At 66.7% G+C, this 24,106-nt stretch overlaps 1 protein-coding gene across 2 annotated transcripts; it reads right to left on the bottom strand.

Annotated features, from left to right (window-relative positions):
- ESYT1 (extended synaptotagmin 1) lies at positions 1 to 22,611 on the bottom strand. 2 transcript variants are annotated; one of them, XM_054012279.1, is made up of 31 exons: positions 22,297 to 22,611; positions 13,702 to 13,743; positions 13,462 to 13,596; positions 12,959 to 13,032; positions 12,552 to 12,624; positions 11,864 to 11,953; positions 11,320 to 11,375; positions 11,111 to 11,234; positions 10,855 to 11,031; positions 10,613 to 10,695; positions 10,390 to 10,438; positions 9,631 to 9,720; positions 8,887 to 8,979; positions 8,594 to 8,665; positions 8,060 to 8,146; positions 7,821 to 7,970; positions 7,510 to 7,650; positions 7,060 to 7,236; positions 6,440 to 6,522; positions 6,187 to 6,235; positions 5,991 to 6,080; positions 4,891 to 4,986; positions 4,551 to 4,622; positions 3,708 to 3,794; positions 3,482 to 3,628; positions 3,224 to 3,396; positions 2,694 to 2,792; positions 2,010 to 2,141; positions 1,807 to 1,912; positions 1,647 to 1,696; positions 1 to 1,214 (listed from the first exon to the last, which is right to left on the bottom strand). In XM_054012279.1, the coding sequence occupies exons 1-31, from the start codon at positions 22,594 to 22,596 to the stop codon at positions 1,181 to 1,183; spliced, it is 3,231 nt and encodes a 1,076-aa protein (XP_053868254.1). In that variant the 5' UTR covers positions 22,597 to 22,611; the 3' UTR covers positions 1 to 1,180. The 2 variants fall into 2 exon arrangements, with proteins under 2 accessions (XP_053868254.1, XP_053868255.1); XM_054012280.1 differs by lacking the exon at positions 22,297 to 22,611 and adding an exon at positions 21,468 to 21,480.
- Between the last annotated feature and the right edge of the window lie 1,495 nt (positions 22,612 to 24,106).

Raw genomic sequence — 24,106 nt, 5'->3', positions numbered from 1 at the left:
GCCGGTCAACTCCTCACTTTTATTGGTTACAATGGCAGACGCGGGCCCGGCCTCACAGGCAGTGGGGGCGCCCGCCTGGCGCCGGCCGCGTGGCACCTCCATGATGCAAACACTCGAAAAGCGGCGTCTCCACAATACAGATAAATACGGCGCGAGAGTTTTTGGCTTGAGCAGGGGGCGGCTCCCGCAGGGAGGGACCAGGGCACCGTCCAGAGCAAATCTACTTTCACCCCATGCCCCGGGGGGGGGGGAGAGGAGTGGGGCAGAGCCCTCCTGCCCCATCCAGCCAGCCTGGAGCCTGCCTCTCCCACCCTGAGCCGGCTGCTTTGAAAACAAGAATTAAAAGGCACGTGAGATAAATAATGTAAAAAAGCCAAGAAATTGGCACAAGGAAATACAAAAAAAATAAGAAAAACAAGGCAAGGACCTTGGAGAGAGCGAGACACTGCGGGGGGGTGGGGTGGGGGGTGTCCAGACCCTTAGCGAAGAGCACGAGCGGCTACATTTTGCAGTGGGGTGGAGGGGGCCGGGGGGTTCTGTGCTGGAGCTGGGAGCCCGGCTGCTGGGTACAGGGTCTGGTGGGGGGATCTTTCCTTCTTGGGGCGATAAACCCCCTGCGGTTCTCGCCGCGCAGGACGGGATCCCTGCCCTGCACGGCTCGGCGGGGTCTCAACCGCGCCCCTCACCCCGGGATCTGGGCTGCTCTCTCTACCACACTGCGGCAGCTCGGCCAGAGCCCCCCGTGCCAGCTGGGACCTGCCAGGCCACTCCCACCCCGCGGTGCCGTCCGGCACGGCCTGCGTTTCGGACCAGGCGGGGGGGGTTCTTGGGGCGGGGGGGAGACGCCCCATCCTGCTGCCCGAGCCCTGCTCCATCTGGGATCGGGCCCAAGAGCTGACGAGGCCCCAGCCCCCTGCCTGGCTCCGCCCGCGGGTCCATTTTCTTTGGTCAGTTAAAAGGCAGATTGCGTTTGGCATCCCTGATCAGTGCCGCAGGGCGGGGAAGGGGGGGGGGGGGTGACACCCCCATCCACAGCCTCCCCCCAGCGTTCACCCCCACAGCTTTACACCGAAGAGAACGGAAGAGATGCGAGTGCTCAGAGCCACACAAGCAAAGGCTGGTGCCGCCGGGGGCGGGCGTGGGCTGGACCCTGCTGGGAAGCGGGGGGCTGCCAGGGGGACTAAGAGCTGCTCCTGTCGTCTTTCAAGTTGTACCTGCAAGATCAAGGGGGAAGAGCGTGAACGGGTGGGCAGCTGCCTCCAGAACTGCCCCCCCAGCCCAGATCCTGCCCCCATGGAGCAGGTGCCTTTGCTGAGCCGAGCTGGGCGCCCGCTGCTTCTGGCCACAGCGCTCGGGGTCCCCGATGCAGCCGAGGGACCCCCCCATCCTTCCTGGGGAGCTGGAAATTTTTCAGCGGGACACGGGGCCCCATTCCGGAGGGGGCCCCAGGGCGGGGCCCTGCGCTGCTCTGCCTGGGGGACGCCACCCCACAGCCACCTTCCCACCCTGGGGTCTGGGGCCACAGCGATCAGGGACCCCCACTGGCCCTGGACTTCCCCAGGGGGACCCACCTGGTCCTGCCTGCTCTCCCCAGAGAGGGGGAGCATTCCCAGACCTCCCCCCATTACTGCCCCCCCCCCACTCACCACTGGGCCTTGCCCTGGGCCAGGTCCATCTGCGACAGGTCAAGATGCACCTGGGGGGTGAGAAGCAGGGAATCAGGTTATTGTTCTCCCCCCGCCTTTTATCTGAGCCCTACTCAAAACATGACAGCCCAGCGATAACCATGGCGACACCCCCCCTTACCTTCCCCAGGGGCTCCTTCTCCCGAGACATGAAGGAGACGCTGTTTTTGACGCAGGCCTCTAGCTTCCTCCGTGAGGCCTCCTCCAGGGGCAGTTCCCACTCGAACCTGCCGGGGGGGAGACAGAGGTGTGAGGGGAGCCTGGGACCCACACTTGTGGGAAGGGGCCTCCCCCACCCCCAGCCCCATCACTGCCCCCCATCACCTCTCATTGAACTCGGGGTTCAGGGTCCTTTTCCGCACAGTGGTTTTCCTCTTGGTCACGCGGTTCTTGTCGGGCAGGAGGATCAGGGAGACGTAGGGGTCGGGAATGTCCTTCGAACTGGCCCTCAGCTTCCTGGGGAGGCGGGGCAGGGGGGACACACACAGCACGAGGGGGTCAGAGCACGGCAAAGCTCTACCTCCCCGGCCGGGCCGGCCACACCACCGCTGCAGAGACGTGCCCAGAAAGCCAGAGAGGCACAGACGGGGGCTGGCGCCAAGCTCTTGAAGGGCCCCGTTGGGTGCCCAGCCTGCGGAGGGATGTGGGATGACCCTAGAAGCTGACCCACAAAGGCCCAGACCTTACAACTGTTGGTAGGGAGCTCCAGGTGGGGGGACGATGGGCACCCGGCACCTCCCACCAGCTCCGGCCAGTGGTGGGAGCCCCTGGAAGCCCTGGGGTCAGGCCTGAGTTGGTCACCTGGGAGTGGGGGGCATCCGGCGAGCTCCACGCAGGAGTTCAGAGCAGCTGGTTCCGTAACGAGGGGCTGAACCAAGCCCCCCGCCGGCCAAGAGGAACTTAAGCTCATACAGGGCAGCTGGAGAACCCAGGCATCCTGGGGAACCTCCCCCTGCCCTGAAAGGGGTCCCGACATCTCCGCATCGCCATGCCCGGCCCCCCCATTACCTGCAGGAATGTACGATGACAACTAGCTTGCGCTCATCCATGTGGTACCAGGCTGTGAGTTGCAGCTGGCCATGGGGGCCCTCCGCCAGCTCCGAGTTACTGTGCCAGAGAGAGGGGGCAGCGTTACGGGGGGCACCGGAATCCTGCCCGTTTGGGTGGGTGCATTATTAGCAGTATTACGATAGCACCTAGAGCCCCCAGCTGAGCCTCTTTATGACATGAGGTTTATTAGCGGCATTATAGTAGCACCACTGTAGTGTGCCCGTTATTAGCGGCATTACGGTAACACCCGAGTAGTGTGCCCTTTATTAGTGGTGTTACGGTAGCCCCTAGAGCCCCCAGCTGAGATCCAAGCCCCATTATATCATGCTCTTTATTAGTATTATTATTGGGTAGCCCCCCAAGTGGCGGCTCCTGGCAGTGCCGGGTTGAGCCCGGGGAGGGCCCCAGGAAAGGGCTGGGAATCCAGGGGGCCGGACTCTCCAGCTGCACTCCGCCCCTTCCCCCCCCCCGACTTGGGTGCCCCTCACCTGTCCGCGTGGGTGAGGCGCTGACGCAGCTCCTGGGCAGGCCCGACACCCCTGGGGTCCCCGTCCTCCCTGACGTAGAGCTCCGGCTCCAACCCCGCTGGGGGGCTCTCGGTCTCCTCGCCAGCTGCTGGGGCGCTGCGGGGCTCCACCCCCGAGCGCTGGGAGACCAGGATCTGGGGGGCGGGGAGAGACACGGGGATCAGAGGGGTTCAGTCTCCAGTGCACCCAGCCCCCCCCGCCCCCCGCCGGGCGACTCACCCCGAGCTGCACCCGCAGCAGGACCTGGCCGCCGGGGCCGGCGTGGCTGAGTGGGAACCAGCGGTCGAGCGTCAGCGTCTCAGCCGTCAGCAGCTGGGTGAGGGGCAGGCTCAGCGCTCCCAGGCCCTGCCCCCCCTCGTCCTTCACCTGCGGGCGGGACAGACAGAGCTCAGGCCTGGGTCAGACAGGGGAGGGGGGACGGGGGCGGGGGGGAGCTGGGATTTACCTGCAGCTCCAAGGACTCCACGTGGGGGCGCTTGACGAGGAAGGAGAAGCCTTCGTCCCAGACCGGCTCCGAGGTGGAGGTGATTGTCTGGGGGGGGAGGGGGGGAGCCTGTGAAAGCAGAGAGGCCAGGACCCCCCCCCGAACACACAGGGTGCCCCTCCCCGTGGCATCCCCCCCCCCCCCCCAACACCCACTCCGCCACCTGTCCAATGCCTCTCCCTCTCCAGCAGCCCCAGCACAGGGCAAGCCCCCCAGACCATCCCCCCTGCCCCACAGGGACCCCCCTTGTCCTCCCCACACTTGTCCCAATGCCTCTCCCTCTCCAGCAGCCCCCACCTCCGGGCAAGCCTGTCACGGAGTATTGGGGGACTCAGGGCCCTGCACCCCCGGCTTCCTGCGATTCACCATGACTCTCAGCCAGCCAGTAAAGCAGAAGGTTTATTTGGATGACAGGAATACAGTCCAAGACAGGTCTTGCAGGCACAGACAACAGGGCCCCCCTCAGTTAGGTCCAGCTTGGGGTCCCAGGGCATGCCAGCCCACCCCCCTTGGGGGGTCAGAGCCATCTCTGCCTCCCAGCCATCTCTCCAGCCTGCCTCCAGCACTCTCCTTTCACCGACCCCTCCCACAGCCTTTGTTCAGTTTCCCGGGCCCCGGAGTCACCTGACCTCCAACCCCCTCCTGGGTTCTCATGTTACAAGCTCAGGTATGTTCCCTCGGGCCGACTCCCATCCCCCGATGTAGACCATCCTAGTCACACTCCCCTGTCAGCATTCCCACACCCCAGCAAGAACAGTCCCAGTTCGTCACAAAGCCCCCCAAACCACCCCCATCCCCCGCTACCTTGCTCTTGTAGGAGACGTTCCGGATGGAGAGGCTGACGTAGGGGCTGGGGGGCTTGGAGCCCTTCCGGAGCTGGGGAGAATGGGGGCGGTGAGTAGAGGAAACCAAGGGGGGCACAAGCCCCATGGAGCTGGCCCAGCCCCCACCCTCAGGACCAGACAGTGGGGTGCACGACAGGAGACCCCCAGCCTGGGAATCTGCCCAGCTCGGGGCCAGCTGGCTGCAAACTGGGGGTCTCACGCCCCCCAGATATGGAGGCAGAGCATGCCCAGCATGGAAAGGGCGGAGCGGGAGGCCTGGGCGAGGATGGACCCAGGAGTCCGGGGGGTTGGGGGCTCACCGGCAAGTCGGCCGCCCGGTCCAGGAAGACGGAGAGCAGGGCGGAAGAGAGCTCCGCGCTCCGCTGGGTCTGGGTCAGGCTGTTCACCATCAGCACCTGGAACGGAGCCAGTGTGAGCCCCGGCCAGGCCCCGCGGGGCAGTGCCAGGGGGCTGCCCGGAGAGCATGGCACCCCCACCGCGAGGCCAGCGCCTAGCATGCAGCTAGCTCTCCCTGACCCACTCCTGACCCACATCCCCGTGCCCCCAGCTCTGCCGGTGCCCCTCACTCCCGACCCACAGCCCCCTGCTAGCCCAGCCCTGGGCTCCCCCCAGCTCTGCCGGTGCCCCTCACTCCCGACCCGCAGCCCCTACTTGCCCAGCCCTGGGTCCCCCCAGCTCTGCCGGTGCCCCTCACTCCCGACCTGCAGCCCCCTGCTAGCCCAGCCCTGGGCTCCCAACCCGCAGCCGTCCACTAGCCCAGCGCTGGCCCTGTCTTGGACACATCGCGTAGCCCATGGGGCTAGTTCGCCTCCATTTCATTGCGCGGTAACACAAGGGGCAGCTACGGCAGTTGGACAAGGCTTGAGGCCTGTGACGCTGGCCCCGAGAAACGGCCGAACGGTGACCCCCCACGGCAGCCCCCTGGACCCTGGCATGGAGGAAGATGTCGGACGACTCCCAGGTTGTTCTGCACGGGACGGGGGCGTACGGACGCTCTGCGTTACCTCCTTCTCCCTCGCCGGCTTGGCCGGGATCCTGCAGCCAGAGCGGGGCGGCTGGGACCCCGGGGGTCCCGACTGTACAGCCAAGCCCCTGCCCCCCGCAGAGCGAGGGTTGGGGCTTCTCGGGGAGTCAATACCGAACGGACTGGTGGGGCAGGGACCCTGGCTGAGACCTAGCAAGCTCCTGTCGCTTGTGACATCTGCTGCGTTTTGAACCCCACCGTATCACTCTAGCCCCACCCCGCCCCCCAATCCCCTCCCCACGGGCTGAGAGCTGTTGCCTGGGCCCCTACCCGACCCTGACGCTACCCCCCTCCCTGGCCCAGCGGCTGTTCCCCTGCTCCAGCCCACAGCGCAGGCTGCCCGGGATCTCGGGGGGCTGGCCGGCCCCCCCGTACCTGCTCCAGCTCAGCGCCATTGGGGGTGGGGGGCAGGCATTCGAGCCTCACGTGGAGGCGGCCGGATTTCACGTCCTCCAGGGGGAGCCACTGGAAGGAGAAAGGCAGCAGGGGTCAGATCTCCCTGCCTGCCCCCTCCCCCCCCCGCCCACCCCCTCCCCCCAACGCTGCCCCCAGGGGCCCCGCGAGCTCCCACCTCGTCGATGAACCGGCTGTTCAGCACTCGCTTCAGGGCGATCTTACACCTGGGGGGAGAACACGGGTCAGTTTGGGGGGAGGGCCCCCCAAAGCCGAGTCACGCGCCAGAGGGGCCTGCAGACCGGGCAGGGGGCGCACAGACGCCCTGGGGGGGCCCCAGGGAACCCCACAAGGACGTGAGTGGAGCAGGTGGGGGCTGGGAGCCCCGATTCGGTTCTTCCCCCCCCTGCCCGGTTCCGGTCCCGACCCACCTGCCCAGGAAGTCGTCCTTGTCGATGTCTTTGTCGTAGATCTCGAATTCCACCTCCTGGCCTGGGACCTCGTTCACAATGACCTGGGGGAGGGGAAACAACGGGGGGGGTCACCAGAAGCCCACCACCACCCAGCTGCGTCCCTGCTCCCAGCACAATCCGGGGGGGAGTGGGGGGCTGGGAGCCAGGACTCCTGGATTCTCTCCTCGGCTCTGAGAGGGGAGTGGGGGCTGGTGGATGAGAGCAGGGGGGTCTGGGAGCCAGGACTCCTGGGTTCTCCCTGGCTCTGGGAGGGGAGCGGGGCCTAGTGGGTTAGATGTGGCGGGAGGGGGAGGGGGGCTGAGCTAGGACTCCTAGGTTCTACGCCCAGATCTGACCGCTGCACGACCTTGGGCAGTCCCCCCCTTTGTGCCGTTCCCCCATCTGTAGAGTGATGGATGAGACACCGCCCCCCCCCGCCCCTCGGGGGTACTCACGGGTGGGGGAACATCTCTCTGCCCGCTCCCGGCCTAGGCAGGCTCAACCCGGCTGGTCCCTCGGAGCCCCACGGGAAGGGGAAGGGCCGTGGCGGGCGGGGGGAGGGGCACCCCAGGGCTCTCCCCAGCCCGCGCCCCCCTCACCTCGTAGACCTCGTTCCAGCGGGGGCTCAGCTCCTCCTTGACGACGTGGCTGCGGAAGCTGTGCCCGCCCAGCCGCACCTTGGCGTACGGGTCCGACTTGCCCCGGATCATGCCGCCCATAAAGTTGTCCTTGGCGATGAGGTTCTCAGCTTCCAGCAGGTGTATGCGGATCACGCTCTGGGGGGAAAGGGGGGAAGCGTTCATGTGATCTGCTCGGGGGCAGGTTCCCCCCCACAGCCGCCCCCTACACTGCACAGGAGGGCCCCCCCCCGAGCCAGCCCTAGGCTCGCTGCCCCCGTGAGGGCTCCATCTCCACTGCCCGTTGGCGTCTCCACCCTGATAGGAGCCCGGTGAGCACCTGGTGCCCTGGGCTGGATTTGAACCAGCCGCCTCGGGGTGCAGGGTCCATATGTCCCGCTGGGGGTGAGCACATCCCCCACCCCCCCGTACCTCGGTGCCGAACTGGGCGTCGGGGCTGGCGCGGCTGGGCCGCGGCGGCAAGTCCACGCTGCTGCCGGTCTCCACATCCGACTGTCCCGGGGCGCACGGCCGGGAGGTGTGGCAGACCTCGGGGGCGTCCAGGAACAGGATCTGTGGGGAGAGCGGTGCTGGGCGTCACGGTGGGGGCAGCTGGACGTTAACGGCCCTGGGGTGCCACTGGGATGAACCCCCTCCCTGGGGGCAGCTGATGGTGGCTGCAGAGATCTCAGCTCCTGGGGGACCCCCTCCCCCCGGGGCCAATCCCTCTGCCCTGGCTTCACCCGCATGATGAGCTTCATGTAGATTCGGCTGCTCGGGCCGGAGTTCTCCAGCTGGAACCACTGGTCCAGCGTCATGTCCTCGGCCGTCAGCAGGCGGGACAGACGGACGCTGAGCGAGCCCAGGCTGGTCTGGCGCGTGTCGTCCTTCACCTGCAGGGGGCAGAAGGGTTCCCGTTACAGGGGAAGGGGTGGGGCTAGGACCAGGGGGTGGGGCCTGGCAGTAAGGGGGCGGGCCCCACCTGGATGTCGATGTCCTGATTGGCCGGGTCCTGGAGGAAGAAGCGGAAGGCATCGTCCCAGACTGGGGAGCTGTTGTTATAGACAACCTGGGGGGGAGGAGATGGGGCTGGGTTACAGTGCCCCCCTGCTGGGGCAGGAGGAGACAGGGGCCCCCCACAGCCGCTGGACCCCACAGCGCCCCCTGCTGGCACCCCCAAGCCAGCTCCTGCCCCACTCCAACAGCACCACCTCTTGGGAGTCCAGCCCAGCTCCTGCCCCGCTCCCACAGCGCCCCCTCTTGGGAGCCCCCCAGCTCCTGCCCCGCTCCCACAGCACCCCCGGCTGGGACCCCCAAGCCAGCTCCTGCCCCACTCCCCCCAGCGCCCCCTGCTGGCACCCCCAAGCCAGCTCCTGCCCCGCTCCCCACAGTGGCCCCATGCTGGGGGAGGCTGGGCCGGGAGGAGCTGGGGGCTCCGTTCTGCGAGCCTCCGCGACACACGGTGGCCCGGGGGGGCTGCGGGGTCCCCGAGGCTGCCCCAGCGGCGGGGGCTCACTCTGCTCTCCCGCGTGACGTCCTGCACCGAGAGCTGCACCATGGGGTTGGGCTCCTTCCCGGGCTTCTTCAGCTGTGGGGAGACACGGGGGGGGGGGGGGGGGTCACTGACGGTAACCGGGGGCCCGGACCCAGCTCAGCTCAGGCCAGACCCCCTCCCTCTCTCCCCAGAAACACCCTTCCCCCCCCAATCCACTCCCCCAACCCTCCAGTGACAAGCCCCCCCCAGCCCCACTCAGTGCAGATCCCTCCTCCCACTGCCGCCGGCACCCCCCCCACGGCGCCGAGACTCACGGGAAGCTCCTGGGCCCGGTCCAGGTAGATGACCAGGATGGCGGCCGACGGCGCCTCCGGCTTGGAGGAGATTCCTCGGTTCCTCTGGAGGACCTGGGCCGGGGGGGAGAGTCACCCCTGAGAGCTCTGGCCCAAAGGACCCCCGCATGCCAAGGGGGGCTCACCGCCCCCCCACTTCTCATCTGCCCAGGAGTTGGGCTCCCCTAACCCCCATGGTTCTTAAGCTGAATTTATCCATCCTCTGCAAAAACGGAGGCTGCGGTCAACTGATGATGGAGTCCCAGAACTGGGGTGAGAACCCAGGAGTCCTGGTGCCTAGCCCCCTGTTCTAACCACTCGACCCCACTCCCCTCCCAGAGCTGGTGAGAGAACCCAGGAGTCCTGGCTCCCAAGCCCCTGTTCTAACCACTCAACCCCACTCCCCTCCCAGAGCTGGGGAGAGAACCCAGGAGTCCTGGCTTCCAGCCCCCCTGTTCTAACCACTAGACCCCACTCCCCTCCCAGAGCTAGAACCCAGGAGTCCTGGCTCCCAGCCCCCTGCTCTAACCACTAGACCCCACTCCCCTCCCAGTGAGGGGGCTGCACTGTGGTGATGTCCTGTATCCACAGCCCCGGCTCCGTCAGGACGCCCCCTGTGGAGGGAGCCCAGGCCCGACAGGCCCGACGCTGGCTGCGACGGGGGGCAGGATCAAGTTCCTGGGCCCGCCCGGTCCCATTCCTGGGGGGGCAGGGAGGGGCTCTCACCTGCTCCAGCTTGGAGGCGTCGGAGAGGAGCGTGAGCCACTCCAGGCGCAGGTGGAGCTGGCCCTGGCCACCGTCCTGCAACGGGAACCACTGCAGGGGGACGGGACATGGGTCAGCCCCTGAGCCCCATCTGTCCTTCCCCATCCTCAGCCCCCCGAACCCCCCACCTTGCTCCATCCACTCACGTCCCCACCCCAAGGGGACCAGCTCTGACCCCCCCAGACCCCACCACACCAGGCCGAGCGTCTCTCAGAGCCTGGCAGCAAACAGGTTTCTCGGCCCGGGGAAATTTTCTGCCCAAATTGGGAGAAAAAGTCGAAATCTCGACAATTTTTTATGAATCGGGGGCGGGGGAGGGGACGGACACGACCCAGCTCGGCTCAGCGTCGGCCTTTTCCGAAGCCAAACGTCGGTTCCCGCCCTCCGCGGCGCCTGGCCCGGACCCCCGCGGCCCAGAACCAACTCCTTTCCCAAGCGTTTCCAGACGCCCCCCTGCAGCCCCCGGAGAGACACTCGCAGCCAGCCGGCCTCTCTCGGAGGAAACGTGGAGTCAAGAAATTCCCAGCCAGCTCCCCCACCTCCGCACCTGGGGGGGACACCCCCCAAATCCACACACACCCGCAGTGCTCCCTCCGGCCCTGCCGTCCCCAAACCTGCCCCAATTCCCTCCTGCTGCCCCGTGCGCCCCCAGATCCACGCACCCCCCCCAGCCCTGCCGTCCCCAAACCCGCCCCAATTCCCTCCTGCCGCCCCACTGACCTCCTCCAGCACGCGGGCCTGCAGCACCTCCCCGAAATCCAGCTTCATCCTGGAAGGGGCGGAAGGAGACGCCGTGAGCGCCTGGACGGAACCTGCCGCTCCGAGGGGGAGGGTTGAATCTGGCCCTGGCCTCCCCCGTGGCTTCAGCCCTCGTGGTTCTGCCCATCCCCAGAGCGGGGCTCCCCCCCCCCCAGGCCTGGTGCCCCTCACCCGCGTCTCTCACCTGCCCAGGAAGTCGTCCTGGTCGGGATCCTTGTCAAACAGCTCCACCTCCAGCTCCTGCCCCGGGACCTCGTGCACCACGAACTGGGGAGGGGGGCGGAAGAAGTGGGAGGGGTCAGTGCATGGGGGGGGAGCACCAAGCCCAGACCCACATGCACCCCCCCGGGGCTCCGTCCCCCTCTAGCGCCCAGGCCACGGGCCGTCTGAGAGGCTCCCCGGTGAGTCGGGCTCAGTCCCGCTCACCTCGTACGTCTCGTTCCAGGTGGGGTTCAGGCTCTCGTCGACGACGCGGCTGGTGAAGAGCTGGGTGCCCACGCGGACGAGGGCGTAGGGGTCCGACTTGCCCTCGATCAGCCCCCTCACGTACTTGTCCTTGGACTGCAGGTCCTTGGCCTCCCGCAGGTGGACGCGGACGATCCCCTGCGGAGTGGGGGCGGGGAGAGACTCAGCCGGGCCCTGGAGCCCCGACCCCTCCCCCCGGGCACAGTGCCGGCCTTACCCTGGGCAGCGGGGAGCGGAGCTGGGCCACGTCATGCAGGTCGGGCACCAGGGGCACCAGCAGGCGGTTGGGCAGCACCAGGAAAGCCGCGATGGAGTCCATGATCATTGAGTCCGACAGGGAGCTGCGGGGGGGGGCATGGGCAGAACTCAGCCGGCTGGGCCAGTCCCCCCCATCCCATAAACTTGGGGGGGGGGGGGGAAACTCACCTGAGCCCTGGGATGTCCAGGAGGTTGGTCATCCCCGTCCAGTTAATGTCCAGAGTCTGGGGGGGGAAGCAAGGAGGGGGTTAGACTCGCCAGCTGCTCCCCCAGCTGGAGGGCACACAGGAATCCCAGACAGACAGGGTAGGGGCACTTCTTATCAGCACCTCCCCACAAAAGGCATCTTGGCGTCTCCCGGGGGCCCTGCAGTCAACCCCCCGCGGCCACGTCCGGCGAGCTGGAACCTGGGCCTGCCCCAGAGCGGGAGCCAGGCCGGGGGTCAGGGGTGTGTGTCTGGGGAGGGGGCTGTGGGGCCACGACACCTCCAGGGACTGACGCCCCCACAGCACCCAGTCGCTGCGCTGTGGGGGAAGCCTGGTGCTCAGAGCCCAGGGGAAACCCAGGTCCCCCAGCCCGGCCCCGGGAACCATCTGCACCTCCGGCCTCCCACCCTCGTCCCCAGGCCCCACACGCTCCTCAGCTGGGGGGGCCTGGAGCCGGGTCTCCCTGGGGCCCCCAGGCACGGGGGGAGGAGGGGGGCTGTACTCACGGGGCGGCGGATGAAGAACATGGTCAGGGCCCCCACGATGGGCATGTCCCCGATGAGCGGCTCCAGGATGACGCGCAGCACCCCGTGCAGCTGGGGGGGAGATGGAGAGTGAGCGCCCGGCCCAACCCCCCCAGAACCCTCCCCACCCCACAGACTTCCCCCACTCCAGTAACTCCCTCATGCCTCCCCCATCAGCTCCCCCCCACTCCTCCCCCAGCAACCCCCCAGACTCCCCCCACCCCACAGACTCCCCCCACGCCTCCCCTAGCTCTCCCCCCACTCCAGTAACCCCCCACTCCTCCCAGCTTCCCCGCAGTAACCCCCTCAACTGGCTCCCCCCACCCCAGCAACCCCCCCATGCCTCCCCCAGCTCCCCCTCCACCGGCTCCCTCCCCAGGCCTCCCCCAGCTCTCCCTCCACTGGCTCCCCCCACCCCAGTAACCCCCCCACACCTCCCCCAGCAACCCCACTACCACCTCCCCCCACCCCAGCAACCCCCCCACTCCTCCCCTAGCTCCCCCCGACCGGCTCCCCCATCCCAGCAACTGCCTCGGCCTCGGCTAAGAGCGTGGGAGGCGCTGGGTCCTGGCTAGTGCCCGTCCCAGCAGCGCAATGGGGGCTGGCGCCCAATCTGCCACCCCCCCCCGGCATGGGGCCAGGCCGGGCCCGACCCGCGGGCACATCTCACCTGCATCCCCTTCACCCCGGCCTTGCAGAAGAATTTCTTCACCTCTACGTCGATGTGTATGTCCCCCACGTAGCTGCGGAAATGGGAGCATGAGGGGCGCCGCCCCGCTTAACCCTTCGCACGCCGGCACGCCCCTCCCCAGACCAGGGACCCCCATCCTCTCCCTAGCAGAGCCCTGCCCTCCTTGTGGGCTGGCTGCCCCACGGTGCCAGGCCCTGCACAGGGCAGCCAGGCCTAAGGAACGAGGCTGCTGGCCACAGACAGGCCCTGCGGCTCCTCCCGGCCCCTGCGACCAGGCCCTTGGCCCAGAGGCTGAGAACCAGCACGTTCGGCACCCGGGCGAGTCTCCACGCTGCGCCGCCAGGGCTGGCTGCTAGGGGGCAGCACGGAGGCAGCCGGCTTCTTACCTGACGGTCAGGTCCAGCAGGATTTGCTTCTTGTTCTGGCCAGTGTGAACCTTCACGCCCATGACCCGGAGGGGCTGGAGGGAAGCAGGAGGCAGACGGTTACCGGAGCAGGCCCCGCCCCGCACCGAGATCCCGGCTCCCCAGAGGGCTCGGAATGGCTCTGACCCTGAAATGCGGCTGCTTCTGGAGTGGGACGTGGCAGCTGCTTAACAAGGCCACGTGCTGTGGGCGAATTGAGGAAACAGACGTGCACCCAGCCCACGTGATGGGGAGGGTCATCCCCAAGCTCGGCGGGGGGGGCTGCTTTAACAGGGCTGGGGTCTCACTGACTCCATGCATCCCTGGGATGCCCCCCCCACAAGCTCCATCCGTCTCCTGCTGCAGCAGGGAGGGAGCAAGGCAGAGATTCCCTCCCTCCCCAAGTGGCGCAGGCCTCAGACAGACCCCCAGGGCTGCCAGGAGGTGCCATCTGGCCAGGGCTGGGGGTGAGGTGGGGGCCCTACCTTCTCGCCCATGTCGACCTTGGTGAAGGCGAAGGTCTGCAGGTGGGTGTTGGAGGCACGGATCATGGGGGCGATGTTCTCCACCAGCAACTTCTCCATGTACTGCCCGAAGAAAGGCCAGGCCTGGGCCAGGATCTGCAGGGGGCACGTGGGTGGGGGGAGGGGTGTTAGCTGGGGGTCAGAGCAAGCCCTCCCCGCCTCCCACAGCTGACAGACATGTGCTCGCCCTTTTGCTCTCACCTTGTTGAGCCATTCGGCCTTCTCCACGTCCGGGAAACTGACCTGCAGACAAAGGCAGACAGAGCCCGTCAGGGGGGTGCCAGCCTCCCACGGCCCGGGGAGGGGAATGGGATCTAGTGGGTAGAGCAGGGGGCTGGGACCCAGGACTCCTGGGTTCTATCCCTGGATCTGGGAGAGAAGTGGGGGCTGGTGGGTTAGAGCAGGGCGGGCTGGGAGCCAGGACTCCTGGGTTCTCTCCCTGGCTCTGGGAGGGGAGTGGGGTCCAGTGGATCAGAGCATTGGGGGCTGGGAGTCCGGACTCCTGGGTTCTTATCCATTATGTGACCACGGGTAGGTCACTTCCTCTCCCTCAGTTTCCCCATTTGCAAAGCAGGGTTAACACTCCCCCCCGGCCGCAGGGGGGGGGGGGGTTAAGATGTCTGGGATGTGCATGGGGGCCCCACGCTGCTCCGGCCTCCTGTACAGAGATTCTTGCTGCTGTTTGCACCAGGCTCCTTATCACGGGGAGGGAAAGCCCAGGCCGTGCCAAGCCGGGGGTCAGCAGGCGAGGAGGGGCCAGGCCAGAAGCCCTGACCCAGGGGAGCAAGCGGAGGGGCCGGGGGCTCTGGGAACGAGGCGACAGTGCAGCGGTAGCCCCCTCGGGGTCACAGCCTCCGGGGCGCAGCCCCCAGGGCAGCTTATCACCAAGCCCCAGGGTGTGAAGCAATTATGCCAGCTGGCACGGCCGGCTTTCTTCATCTCTCTTCTCAGAACTGAGGGGACCGCAGAGCAAAACCACAGGCGACACCTGAGGGCCGCTGAGCAGCAAAGCATCGTGCCAGGCTGCAGGAGAGCTGCCAGGCGGGAGGAAAAGGCCCCGTATGCCCCCCCCGCCGCGTCCGGCACGAAGGGATGGGGGGGGGCCCTTGGGGGGCACAGGACAGGGAGCTGGAGGGACCTGGTTTGCAGCGACGTGGGGCACAAGCTGGGCCATGGGGCTCTGTGGGGATCTCTCGCCTGCAGCACGGCACGGCCTAGCGACGGGGAAAACAGGGCAACGTGACGGCGCACAAGGCCTGGCCCCCCGCCCCGTGGAACAAGTCACCCCCCAGCGTTACAGAGACGCAGGCCGGCCCGCTGGGGCTGGGGTGCCCCCACGGTGCCGCTGGCAGGGCAGGAAGCGGGGCCGCCGGGGGCCCGTCGGCTTCCCCGCGAGGCGAATCAAAGCGAAACCTGGGACACCCGTCTCACACGTTCACCCCCCGCAGCCCCGCCCTCCCCCCTCAATCCGGCTGGGGGGCAGCATGAACCAAACCCGTGAGGGCACCACCCTGAGGTCACCTGCTCCCTCTGCCCCCAGTGCCAGGCGTGACCCCGTGAACTGGGCCGAGCTGGCCTGGCTTCGAGGGACAGGGAGACCGGGAGCTAGTTTTGGGGGCCAGTGACTGGAGGCCAAGGAGCTGGTGAGGGGGAGGGGAAAGATGGATCTGACCGGGAGCCCAGCGAAGAGAAGGCACTGGGGAGTCAGGAGTGGGCAGAAGGCTTCACATCTTGGGGGGACCCCTCGGGGGGGCATGACTTACAGGGAGGATCCCCACATGCCCAGCTAGGATCAAGGGGGGACGCCGCAGAGTTGGCCTCCCCCTTCCCATCAGAGCCCATGGGCTAAGGGAGCGTGTCCTGGGGGGGACCCCGCGGAGTCCAGCCCCTACTCCCCTGTCAGCATCCTGGTGACAGCAACCCAGGGAGCTGGAAAGGCCTGGCCTGGCTGGGGGGGGGGGGGGGGGGGGTCTGCTCAGGCCTCATCCTGTCTGCATGGCCCAGCCCTTCGAAATCCCGCTAGCCACTTCGCTAAGAGCAGGGGAATGGCCCCGCTCCCTGGCCAGGCTCTCTTCTCCCTTGCATGGTGCCCTGGCCGCAGTGCCTCACCTCAGAGCTGGGCAAGGGATCCCCTGACAGACAGCCCGCATGTCCCACCCCAGAGGCAGCTGCATTTTCCTGTTGGCACCGAGCATGCAAAGGGCTCTGGAACGGACACAGACGAGGGACACTGGAGCTGGCGTCCGGGCGGGGAGCAGGCTCTGGGCCAGATCCGAGCAGCACGCAGAGCCGATGTCCCGGGCTCTCTGGCTGAGTGTGCTCCTGGCCCCAGGAGGAGACAGTTTGATGCCGGGCGACAGAGCTGTCCTGGCCCCCAGCCAAACCCTGCCCCACTGTGTCAGCTCTCAGCACCAGGGACATGTAGGGTGGCAGCTGGAGCAGCCGAGGGGAGCCCAGAGCCTCCCAGAAGCTGTTTCACTTCCTCCCCTTGCAGGCGAAGGCAGAGAGCAGCACATGGGGCCGGGCACAAGAGGGGAGGGGACCAGCGGGGCACGGGCTGCGCCCTCCCATACGGGGGATGAGCAGGCCACTTCCTCCCACTTTAACCAGTAGATCCCACTCCCCTCCCTGAGCTGGAATGGAACCCAGGAGTCCTGGCTCCCACCCCCCCCTAGATCCCATTCCCCCCCCCCCCCCCAGTTGTGACAGAACCCAGGAGTCCTGGCTCCCAACCCCACCCCCCCACTAGACCCCTCCCTCGTCCATCACAAGGGAAGCGTCAGGCCCCAGATACGACGCTGAGCTGGTCCCACCGCAGATCATGTGCAGGGCAGTAACCACGAGACCCAGCGGGCAGAGATCCCACAGCTGGGGGGCCAAGGGGAGGGGGGGCTACCAGAGCATCTGATTAATGAGCTGCCGGTGGTCAGAGGCACAAACCAAGAGCTTGGGGAAAGGGGGGACCTGCCCCCCCAGAAATGATGCTGGGGAAGGGGGTGGCCAGGGAGGTCTTTGGGAAGGGGGGGGCTGATCTGGCAGGGGGGTACCAACCGTGCTGAGCTCTGGGGAAAAGGCTGGCTGTGTGAGCCGGAGGGGAGGGGACGACGCCTGCAGGGAATCGGATCAAGGGGTGGGTTGGGAGCCTAGAGAGGAGCCTGGGGGTTAGTGCAAAACCAAAACACCAACAGCCCCCATGAGAGAGCCTACAAAAACAAACCAGCATGCCAAGCACCCAACCCCCGCCCTGTGAGAGACCCTACGATAACAGGGGCACGCCCAGCAGGAAGGACAGGGGGAAGCGCTCTCGGCTGGGAGAGCTGCTAAAGCAGCGAGTTTGGCTGGAAGGAGCCGGGGTTAAAGCCAAGCGCCCGCCCCTTCGCCGAGGGGAGAGTCGTGGGCACAAGCTGGGAGTCAGGACTCCTGGGTTCTATTCCCAGCTCACCATCCCCCCCCGGGCCCTGTTCTGCCTCAGTTTCCCCCTCTGTACAGTAAGCCTGACCTGGGAGGGGACCTGCTGGTGAGGGCGGCTCGGGGCCCACGCTCAGTGCAAGGGAGGGCTCGCAGAGCTAGTGTAAGAGAAAGTGCCCCATGCCGGCACTGAGACGCCAGGCCTGGCTCAGGCAGCGCCACCCCCCCGCCCCACACACACAACCCCTTCCCCCCATGTCCCCACTCAACTAGCACTCGTGGGGAGGGGAGGCAGGCGCTCCGCCCCACAGAGCAAACACTGCCCGGGAGACACTTCCAAACCTGCCGGGCCTGTTCCGGGGACCGACCTGCCCTGACGCCAGAGCCCAGCTGGGGCTCGTGGTTACGGGGCCGGGCGGGGGCTCAGCAGAGCCCAGCTCCGGCCCGGGCTGCCCGTCCCCCTCGGTACCCCGGGAAGCATCTCCCAGCCGTGCCCGTCGAGGGGAGCGCCCAGGCACGTGCGGCTTCGCACAAGGGGCCCAGCACGGGCGCGCCCCGCACGGCTACCGTCACGCAGCTGTTGCCGAGCGACCACCCGCCCGGCACCTGGCCCGGCCGGGAGCTCGGGGGCACCTCAGCCTCCCCCAGCTTTGGGCTCCACCTGCACCAAGCGGGGGAACCGGTTTCCCCGGCTGGGCTCGGCCAGGGGTTCCCTATTGCCCCCTCCCCGCCGGTGGCCCTGACCCAAAGCCAGCAGGAGCCTTTGCCCCCTTCCCCGGGCTTTGGGCCGGGCCGTGGGGCCAGCTCCCCATGGGGCCTGTAGGCTGCACGTCTGGGGCGAGAGGCAGGAAGCTGCTGTCTCAGACCGCGGCTGAGCGAGCCACAGGGGCCTGCGTTCATCACAGCGGCTCCCCCCACCCCCAGCAGAGCCGGGTGGGTGGATGGGGAGCAGGCGACACCCACAGAGCTGCTGGCAGCTGCCAAGGCCGCCCAGGGCTGAGAAAGACACAGCAGCAGGGTTTCCGTTATGGCAGAAAACAGAGGGGCGGCTGGCAGTGACTCAGCCACATTCCATACGTGCCAGGAGCGGGGATGCGCCGGCTTCCTCTGGAGGCCAGCGGGGCGGGAGCGATTCTGGCCTGTGAAACGAGTCTGCCGGGCCTCAGGGGGCCGCAGCACGGGGTGTCGGACCGCGATAGTGCCTAGAGGGGCCGGCCGGGCTCAGGGGCCTGCCGTGCCAGGAGCCGGTCGCTGCCCCAAACAGCTTGCGATCTGGGTAGACAGATGAAGGCTGGGTGGGGAAACTGAGGCACAGAGAGCCAGAGCGACTTGCTCACAGTCACCCAGCAAAGCCAGGTCCCCTGAGGCCCAGACCACCAGCCTCTGAGCCACCCAGCCAAGTGGCACTGGCCAGCCCCAGCGGGGCAGCCCGGGAGGGGACGAGCCCTGGAGAGTGAGCTCCGTTCTCATGCCCCCTATAGGCAGGTTTGCCCAGGGCCAGAGGACATTTGCTCTGGGGTCGTGCCTGTTTCACAACTCAACCTTTAGACCCCAGTCCGGCAGCAGACCGCTCCCCTTCCACGCCAGCCAGGCCGGGGGGAGGGGGCGGCCCCAGCAGGGGAGAGACGGCTGGGGTGGCGGGGGGTAGCCAGAAAACACTCCAATGAGCAGCTCCCAGCCCCCACCCCGCCCCCTTGCAAAAGGGATCTGACCCTTCCTCACTGCCCCTGTACGATCCCCCGTCCCTTCGCCACAGGAGGGGGGAAACGAGGCCAAAGCACTGGGGGTTGGACCACGCGTAGCCGGGTTCACGTTCCCGGCATCCCGGAGCAGGGAAATCTCTCCATGTATGGTGTGTAAGGAATCCCTTATCCCAGGGGACAGCACACTCATCCCGCCTCCCCCGCCCCAGCTGCTGGACACACGGCGCCCGAGACTTTTTTAAACCACAGAAGATGGGGCTTCGGCTCTTCTTTATCCCTCAGGATTAAAATCATGGATTTCCAGGGCAGAAGGCACCATTCTAATGGCTGATTCCTGCCTCCAGCCCACAGCTGCTGGGGGAGCAAGTGCATCTCTGGCAGAAAGACATCTAGTCCCGAGGCAAAGATCTGTAGTCTCACTTCCTTTCACCCCGCCCCAGTCCCTAACCACAGTGGCCAAAAAACCCTCTTTTCAACATCCATTTTTGGTTTGTCACTGTTGACACTGTGTAAAGCGTCTTGATCTTCATCCATTTTGGGTCCGTAAACCAGATTGGATGTTGTTCTAGACCCTGCCCCAAGGAGCTGGTGAACTAAGCAATTTCACCGAGTCTGTCCCATGTCACGCTAAGGTTCTCATGCTGCAGCACCTTGCTGTGAGGTTTTGGTTGCAGACACTGCAGGGGGAGGGTTTAAAAAGCCTACTGAAAAATTTGGAAGAGATTTGAACCCTCATGCTTCAGGGCATGTGTCAACCTTGGACTGATAGGGGTCAGGAGGGAACTTCCCCTCTGGGGAGGTCATTCCATAATTGTCCCTTTGAATCAGCTGGGTCCAGCCACTGCTGGAGACAGCATACTGGACTCAGCTGGACCCCTGCTCGGACCCACTGGTTCCTAGCTTCCATCCACATAGAACACCGCTTCCCACTTAAAGAGGTTAGAAGTGACATCATGATATTTTATTTCCTAACAAAAATAAAATTATGGAGATATACCTATCTCATAGAACTGGAAGGGACCCCGAAAGGTCGTCAAGTCCAGTCCCCTGCCTTCACTAGCAGGACCAAGTACTGATTTTGCCCCAGATCCCTAAGTGGCCCCCTCAAGGATTGAACTCACAACCCTGGGTTTAGCAAGCCAATGCTCAAACCACTGAGCTATCCCTCCCCCCAAAACAAAGCTCTGAAATTGCTCCACCCACCCCTTGTCCAAGGCGAAACGCTCTGGTGGGCAAAGAGGGACAAAGGAGAAGTAAAAACCACACAAGCACCAGACCACAAACACTCCCCTGTCGCTAGATTTTAATACCGTTAAACCCCAGCAGAGAACGCCTCGTGAAATGGGCTCTGCGCCGATTGTTAATGACGCCAATTAACTTGGAATCCAGCGTAGGTTTAACTCCAGCCAAGCCAGCCCCGAGCCAGAACGTTCACACCAGGTCTGCACGGAAGCACCCAAAGAACTGGTTTAATTTTCAGATGCTCCCGCTGAAATAACCAAGGCCCGGATTCGGCAAGCCACATAAGCACTTAAAGCCCAGGGCCCGTGTCTCCCTGAACAGGGATGGACTCGGTGACACGGCCCGGGGGCTTTGCCGGATCAGGGCCCTGTCTGGATGTCGGCGTCTAACTTCCAGCACCTAAGACTGAAGACGCCGACCTCTGTTCCTGGCTGCTCAGGATTTCAGCAGGTCCCTTCTCTCCCTGCGCTGGCGGCTGAGTGCCCGGTGCTCCGTGCTGGCTTGATTCTGGCTGGAGCCACAGCTCAGCACAGACCAGCTGCTGGGGAGCTCCAGCAAAACCCGGGGCAGGCTGCTTCCACGGCTGGACAAGGCCTGTTTCCCCCGCAGACCCGAGACCCTAAAACCAGGAGGGGCTCCCCCTGCATCGTCACGGATCCAATCCCGACCCGCCTGCTCCCCACACACAGAGAGACGGAAAAGCCCGGCCAACTGGGAAGGGTAGAAGGAGAAGCAGTGAGGACAGGGGAGAAGGGATGCGGCAGGATGGCAGGGTGGGGGCCTGGCACAGGACGAGGCAGGGAATTGGATGCCCAGAGCGAAGGGCTCCTGGAGAAGGAATGGCGCAGTCCCTGGCAGGGACACGGGCATGTGATGCCCTGGGAGGAGGGTGCTATAGACAGACCCAGCCGAGGACGGAGCGTGCCATGCCCAAGGGGCTGGGTGGGGGCAGGCAGAGAGGATGGCAGGGACCAAGGAGAGGGATCTTTAGGCAGGGCTGCGGGTAGAGGCAGCTCCTGGTGGAGGTGAATGTGTGAAGAGGAGATGGGGAGGAGATGAGGGGGTCCCGGCTGGGGGGGGGGGGGGCCTGGTCTGCTCAGGACACGGAGGGGGGTGAAGAGGACAGGAAGCTCCCCGGGGCAGGGCAGAGGGAACTGTGTGTGTGGGGAGGGACAGGCGCTCTCCTCACCCAGGCGAGCAGCTCCAGGGAGGAGGATCCCCAGGGGAGTGAAGAGGAGGCAGGGGGGATGGGGGATCCCTGGTGGGATGGGGGTGCACAGTGGGGCAAGGGAACCCCAAGGGGTCCCAGGAGTTACAGGGATCTGGGGGAGCAGGGAAACCCGGGGGAGTCCTGCTCTCCTCACCCAGGCAGGCAGGGGGATGGGGAGTCCCGGGGTGGTGAAGACGTGACGGGGGGGTGGAGGGGATGGGGGATCCCGGGGCGGAGGGGGTCCCCGGGGGCCCCGCTCTCCTCACCAGGGCGGGCAGCTCCCGGCGGGGAAGGGGATGGGGGATCCCGGGGGGGTGAGGAGGAGACAGAGGGTCCCCGGGGGGGGCGGGGAACCCCAGGGGTACGGGGGATCCCGGGGGGCGCGGGGGCCCCGCTCTCCTCACCCAGGCGGGCAGCTCCCGGCGGGGAAGGGGATGGGGGATCCCGGGGGGGGGGTGAGGAGGAGACAGGGGGTCCCCGGGGGGGGCGGGGGAACCCCAGGGGTACGGGGGATCCCCGGGGGGGCGGGGGCCCCGCTCTCCTCACCCAGGCGGGCAGCTCCCGGCGGGGAAGGGGATGGGGGATCCCGGGGGGGGTGAGGAGGAGACAGGGGGTCCCCGGGGGAACCCCAGGGGTAGGGGGGATCCCAGGGGGGGCGGGGGCCCTGCTCTCCTCACCAGGGCGGGCAGCTCCCGGCGGGGAAGGGGATGGGGGATCCCGGGGGGGGGGGTGAGGAGGAGACAGGGGGTCCCCGGGGGAACCCCAGGGGTAGGGGGGATCCCAGGGGGAGCGGGGGCCCTGCTCTCCTCACCCAGGCGGGCAGCTCCCGGCGGGGAAGGGGATGGGGGATCCCGGGGGGGGGTGAGGAGGAGACAGGGGGTCCCCGGGGGGGGCGGGGAACCCCAGGGGTAGGGGGGATCCCAGGGGGGGCGGGGGCCCCGCTCTCCTCACCCAGGCGGGCAGCTCCCGGCGGGGAAGGGGATGGGGGATCCCGGGGGGGGGGGTGAGGAGGAGACAGGGGGCCCCCGGGGGGGCGGGGGAACCCCAGGGGTACGGGGGATCCCAGGGGGGGCGGGGGCCCCGCTCTCCTCACCCAGGCGGGCAGCTCCCGGCGGGGAAGGGGATGGGGGATCCCGGGGGGGGGTGAGGAGGAGACAGGGGGTCCCCGGGGGGGGCGGGGAACCCCAGGGGTACGGGGGATCCCAGGGGGGGCGGGGGCCCCGCTCTCCTCACCCAGGCGGGCAGCTCCCGCGGGCTCAGGTAGAGGCCGGCGGCGGCGGCGCTCACGTGGCGCTCCTCGTTGTCCAGCAGGCGGCGGGCGGCCCGCAGGCTCCGCTCCTTGCCGCGCCGCGCCGCCCGCCAGCCCGCGAACAGCGCCAGGCCCAGCAGCACGAAGCCCAGGCTCAGGCCCAGCCGCCCGGCCACGTACACGGGCGCCAGGCCCAGCAGCAGCTTCCCGAAGGCGGCCAGGCCGGCCAGCGCCGCGCCGGAGCCGGAGCCGGAGCCGGGCCCGGGACCCTCGCGCTGCTCCATGGGGCCGCCGCACTGGCCGCGCCCGCTGCCCGCTGCGGAGCCCGGGCCGGGCAGCCCGGGGGCGGGGCCCGCGCCGGCCACGCCCCTCGCGCCGGCCGATTGGACAGGCCGGCGGCGGGGCGGGGCCGAGCGCCCCCTTAAGCCACGCCCCTCTGGTTCTGATTGGGCAGGAGGGGGGGGGTCTTGGCGCAGCCACGCCCTTTCCCTCTGCAACGGGCTCGGTAGAAGTCACGCCCCCTGGTGCTCTGATGGGTCCGTAGCGTGAGGGGCGGGGCTGTGAGAGCATTCCACCACGCCCCCTCCCGCCTCATTGGCCAGAGAAGCCAAAGAGGGTGGGGCTGGCCCTGCTGATTGGCCAGAGAGGCTGGGTAGGCGGGGCCAGTGACATTGATACAGACATAGTAGCCCGTTGGGGCCCTCTTGGTCACTCAACTCAGCCTGTCCAGGGACCTGCCCCCGCCCCACTGTACTGCACTGGGGGGGCTGAGACCCCCTCCCGTGGGCCAGGCCATGTGGCTGGAGCCAGGAATGAACTTGGCACTGCCCTGGGCAGGAGGGGAGGGGTATCCGCTGGGGCCCCAGCCTGGCTTTCGTTTGCCCCAGAGGCTGGGGCTCGTGGCCTTGGGTTTGAGGCGGCCCCGCTTCCGGCTGGGGAGCTAACCTGAACCCGGAGGGAAAGGGCTGCAGGGGGCCAGGCTCCGCTCCCAAGCGGTGGCTTCTTGCACTGAGGCACGGGGGGTTGGCACCACGTTTGCATTTGCAAAGCCCTGAGCATCTCCCCACGCTCTCCTAGGCTCCTGAACCAACCCACAGCAGGCTAGGGACTTGCACTTTGCCAACCTACAAGCTTTGTCCTCTGGTACGGCTGCAGTTTGGGCCAATTTCACACCATTCTGATGTGAAAAATCCCTCCCTTTTCGACAGTCGAACCAGGGCGGGGTTTTACGCTGATGGCTTGTGAAGATCGTGACTAAAAGTGCTGGGGAGAGGGATGTGACAACCCCCTCCCCAACCCCCTGAATTTCCTGTGTGGCTTCTGTGGCACAGCTGCAAGGTTGAGGCCTGAGGGAGATTGCTACAGGATAGGACTCGTTTCGCTCTTATCCATCAATCTCTAAACGTTTTGCAACGGCCTGAAAGTATCGTTATCGCTGCTTTAGAGATGTGGAAACTGGGCCATAGAGAGTGGGGCCAAGGTCACGCAGGCCAGTCAGTGCCAGGCCTGAGAAGCCAGTGCAGTTCTGACTCAGCCAAGTGCCTTGTTCGTTGTCTCCTTTCCATGTTGTTCTCAGGGCAAAATCTCTGATTCCGCAAACTGCATGTTTGTGACTTCTTGTTACAGGCTTATCTTGCTGAAAGCTTTCCTGGCAACAGCACGGCTGGGGCCAGACGATTTGTCCTTCCCTTGCAGAACAGATCCTGTGTGATGAGCAAAGCTGCGTTTCTTGTCCACAGTTGACTGTAGCAGCCGTTCTGGCCTTCCAGCTGTACAGGTTACCTAATCCCTGTT

This window comes from Malaclemys terrapin, chromosome 23 (assembly GCF_027887155.1).
Source record: "Malaclemys terrapin pileata isolate rMalTer1 chromosome 23, rMalTer1.hap1, whole genome shotgun sequence".
In the NCBI taxonomy this organism is placed as follows: Eukaryota; Metazoa; Chordata; order Testudines; family Emydidae; genus Malaclemys; species Malaclemys terrapin.
The sequence above is the reverse complement of the archived record's forward strand: the minus strand, read 5'-3'. Positions and strand labels throughout refer to the sequence as shown.

Excerpts from the sequence above, each read along its gene's own strand:
- ESYT1 (XM_054012279.1), bottom strand. The coding sequence starts at position 22,596 with ATGGAGCAGCGCGAGGGTCCCGGGCCCGGCTCCGGCTCCGGCTCCGGC. Across the intron at positions 12,625-12,958 it reads CTGCTGGACCTGACCGTCAG|CTACGTGGGGGACATACACA; the intron begins GTAAGAAGCCGG and ends CCATTTCCGCAG. Across the intron at positions 7,237-7,509 it reads ACGCCCAGTTCGGCACCGAG|AGCGTGATCCGCATACACCT; the intron begins GTACGGGGGGGT and ends CTTTCCCCCCAG.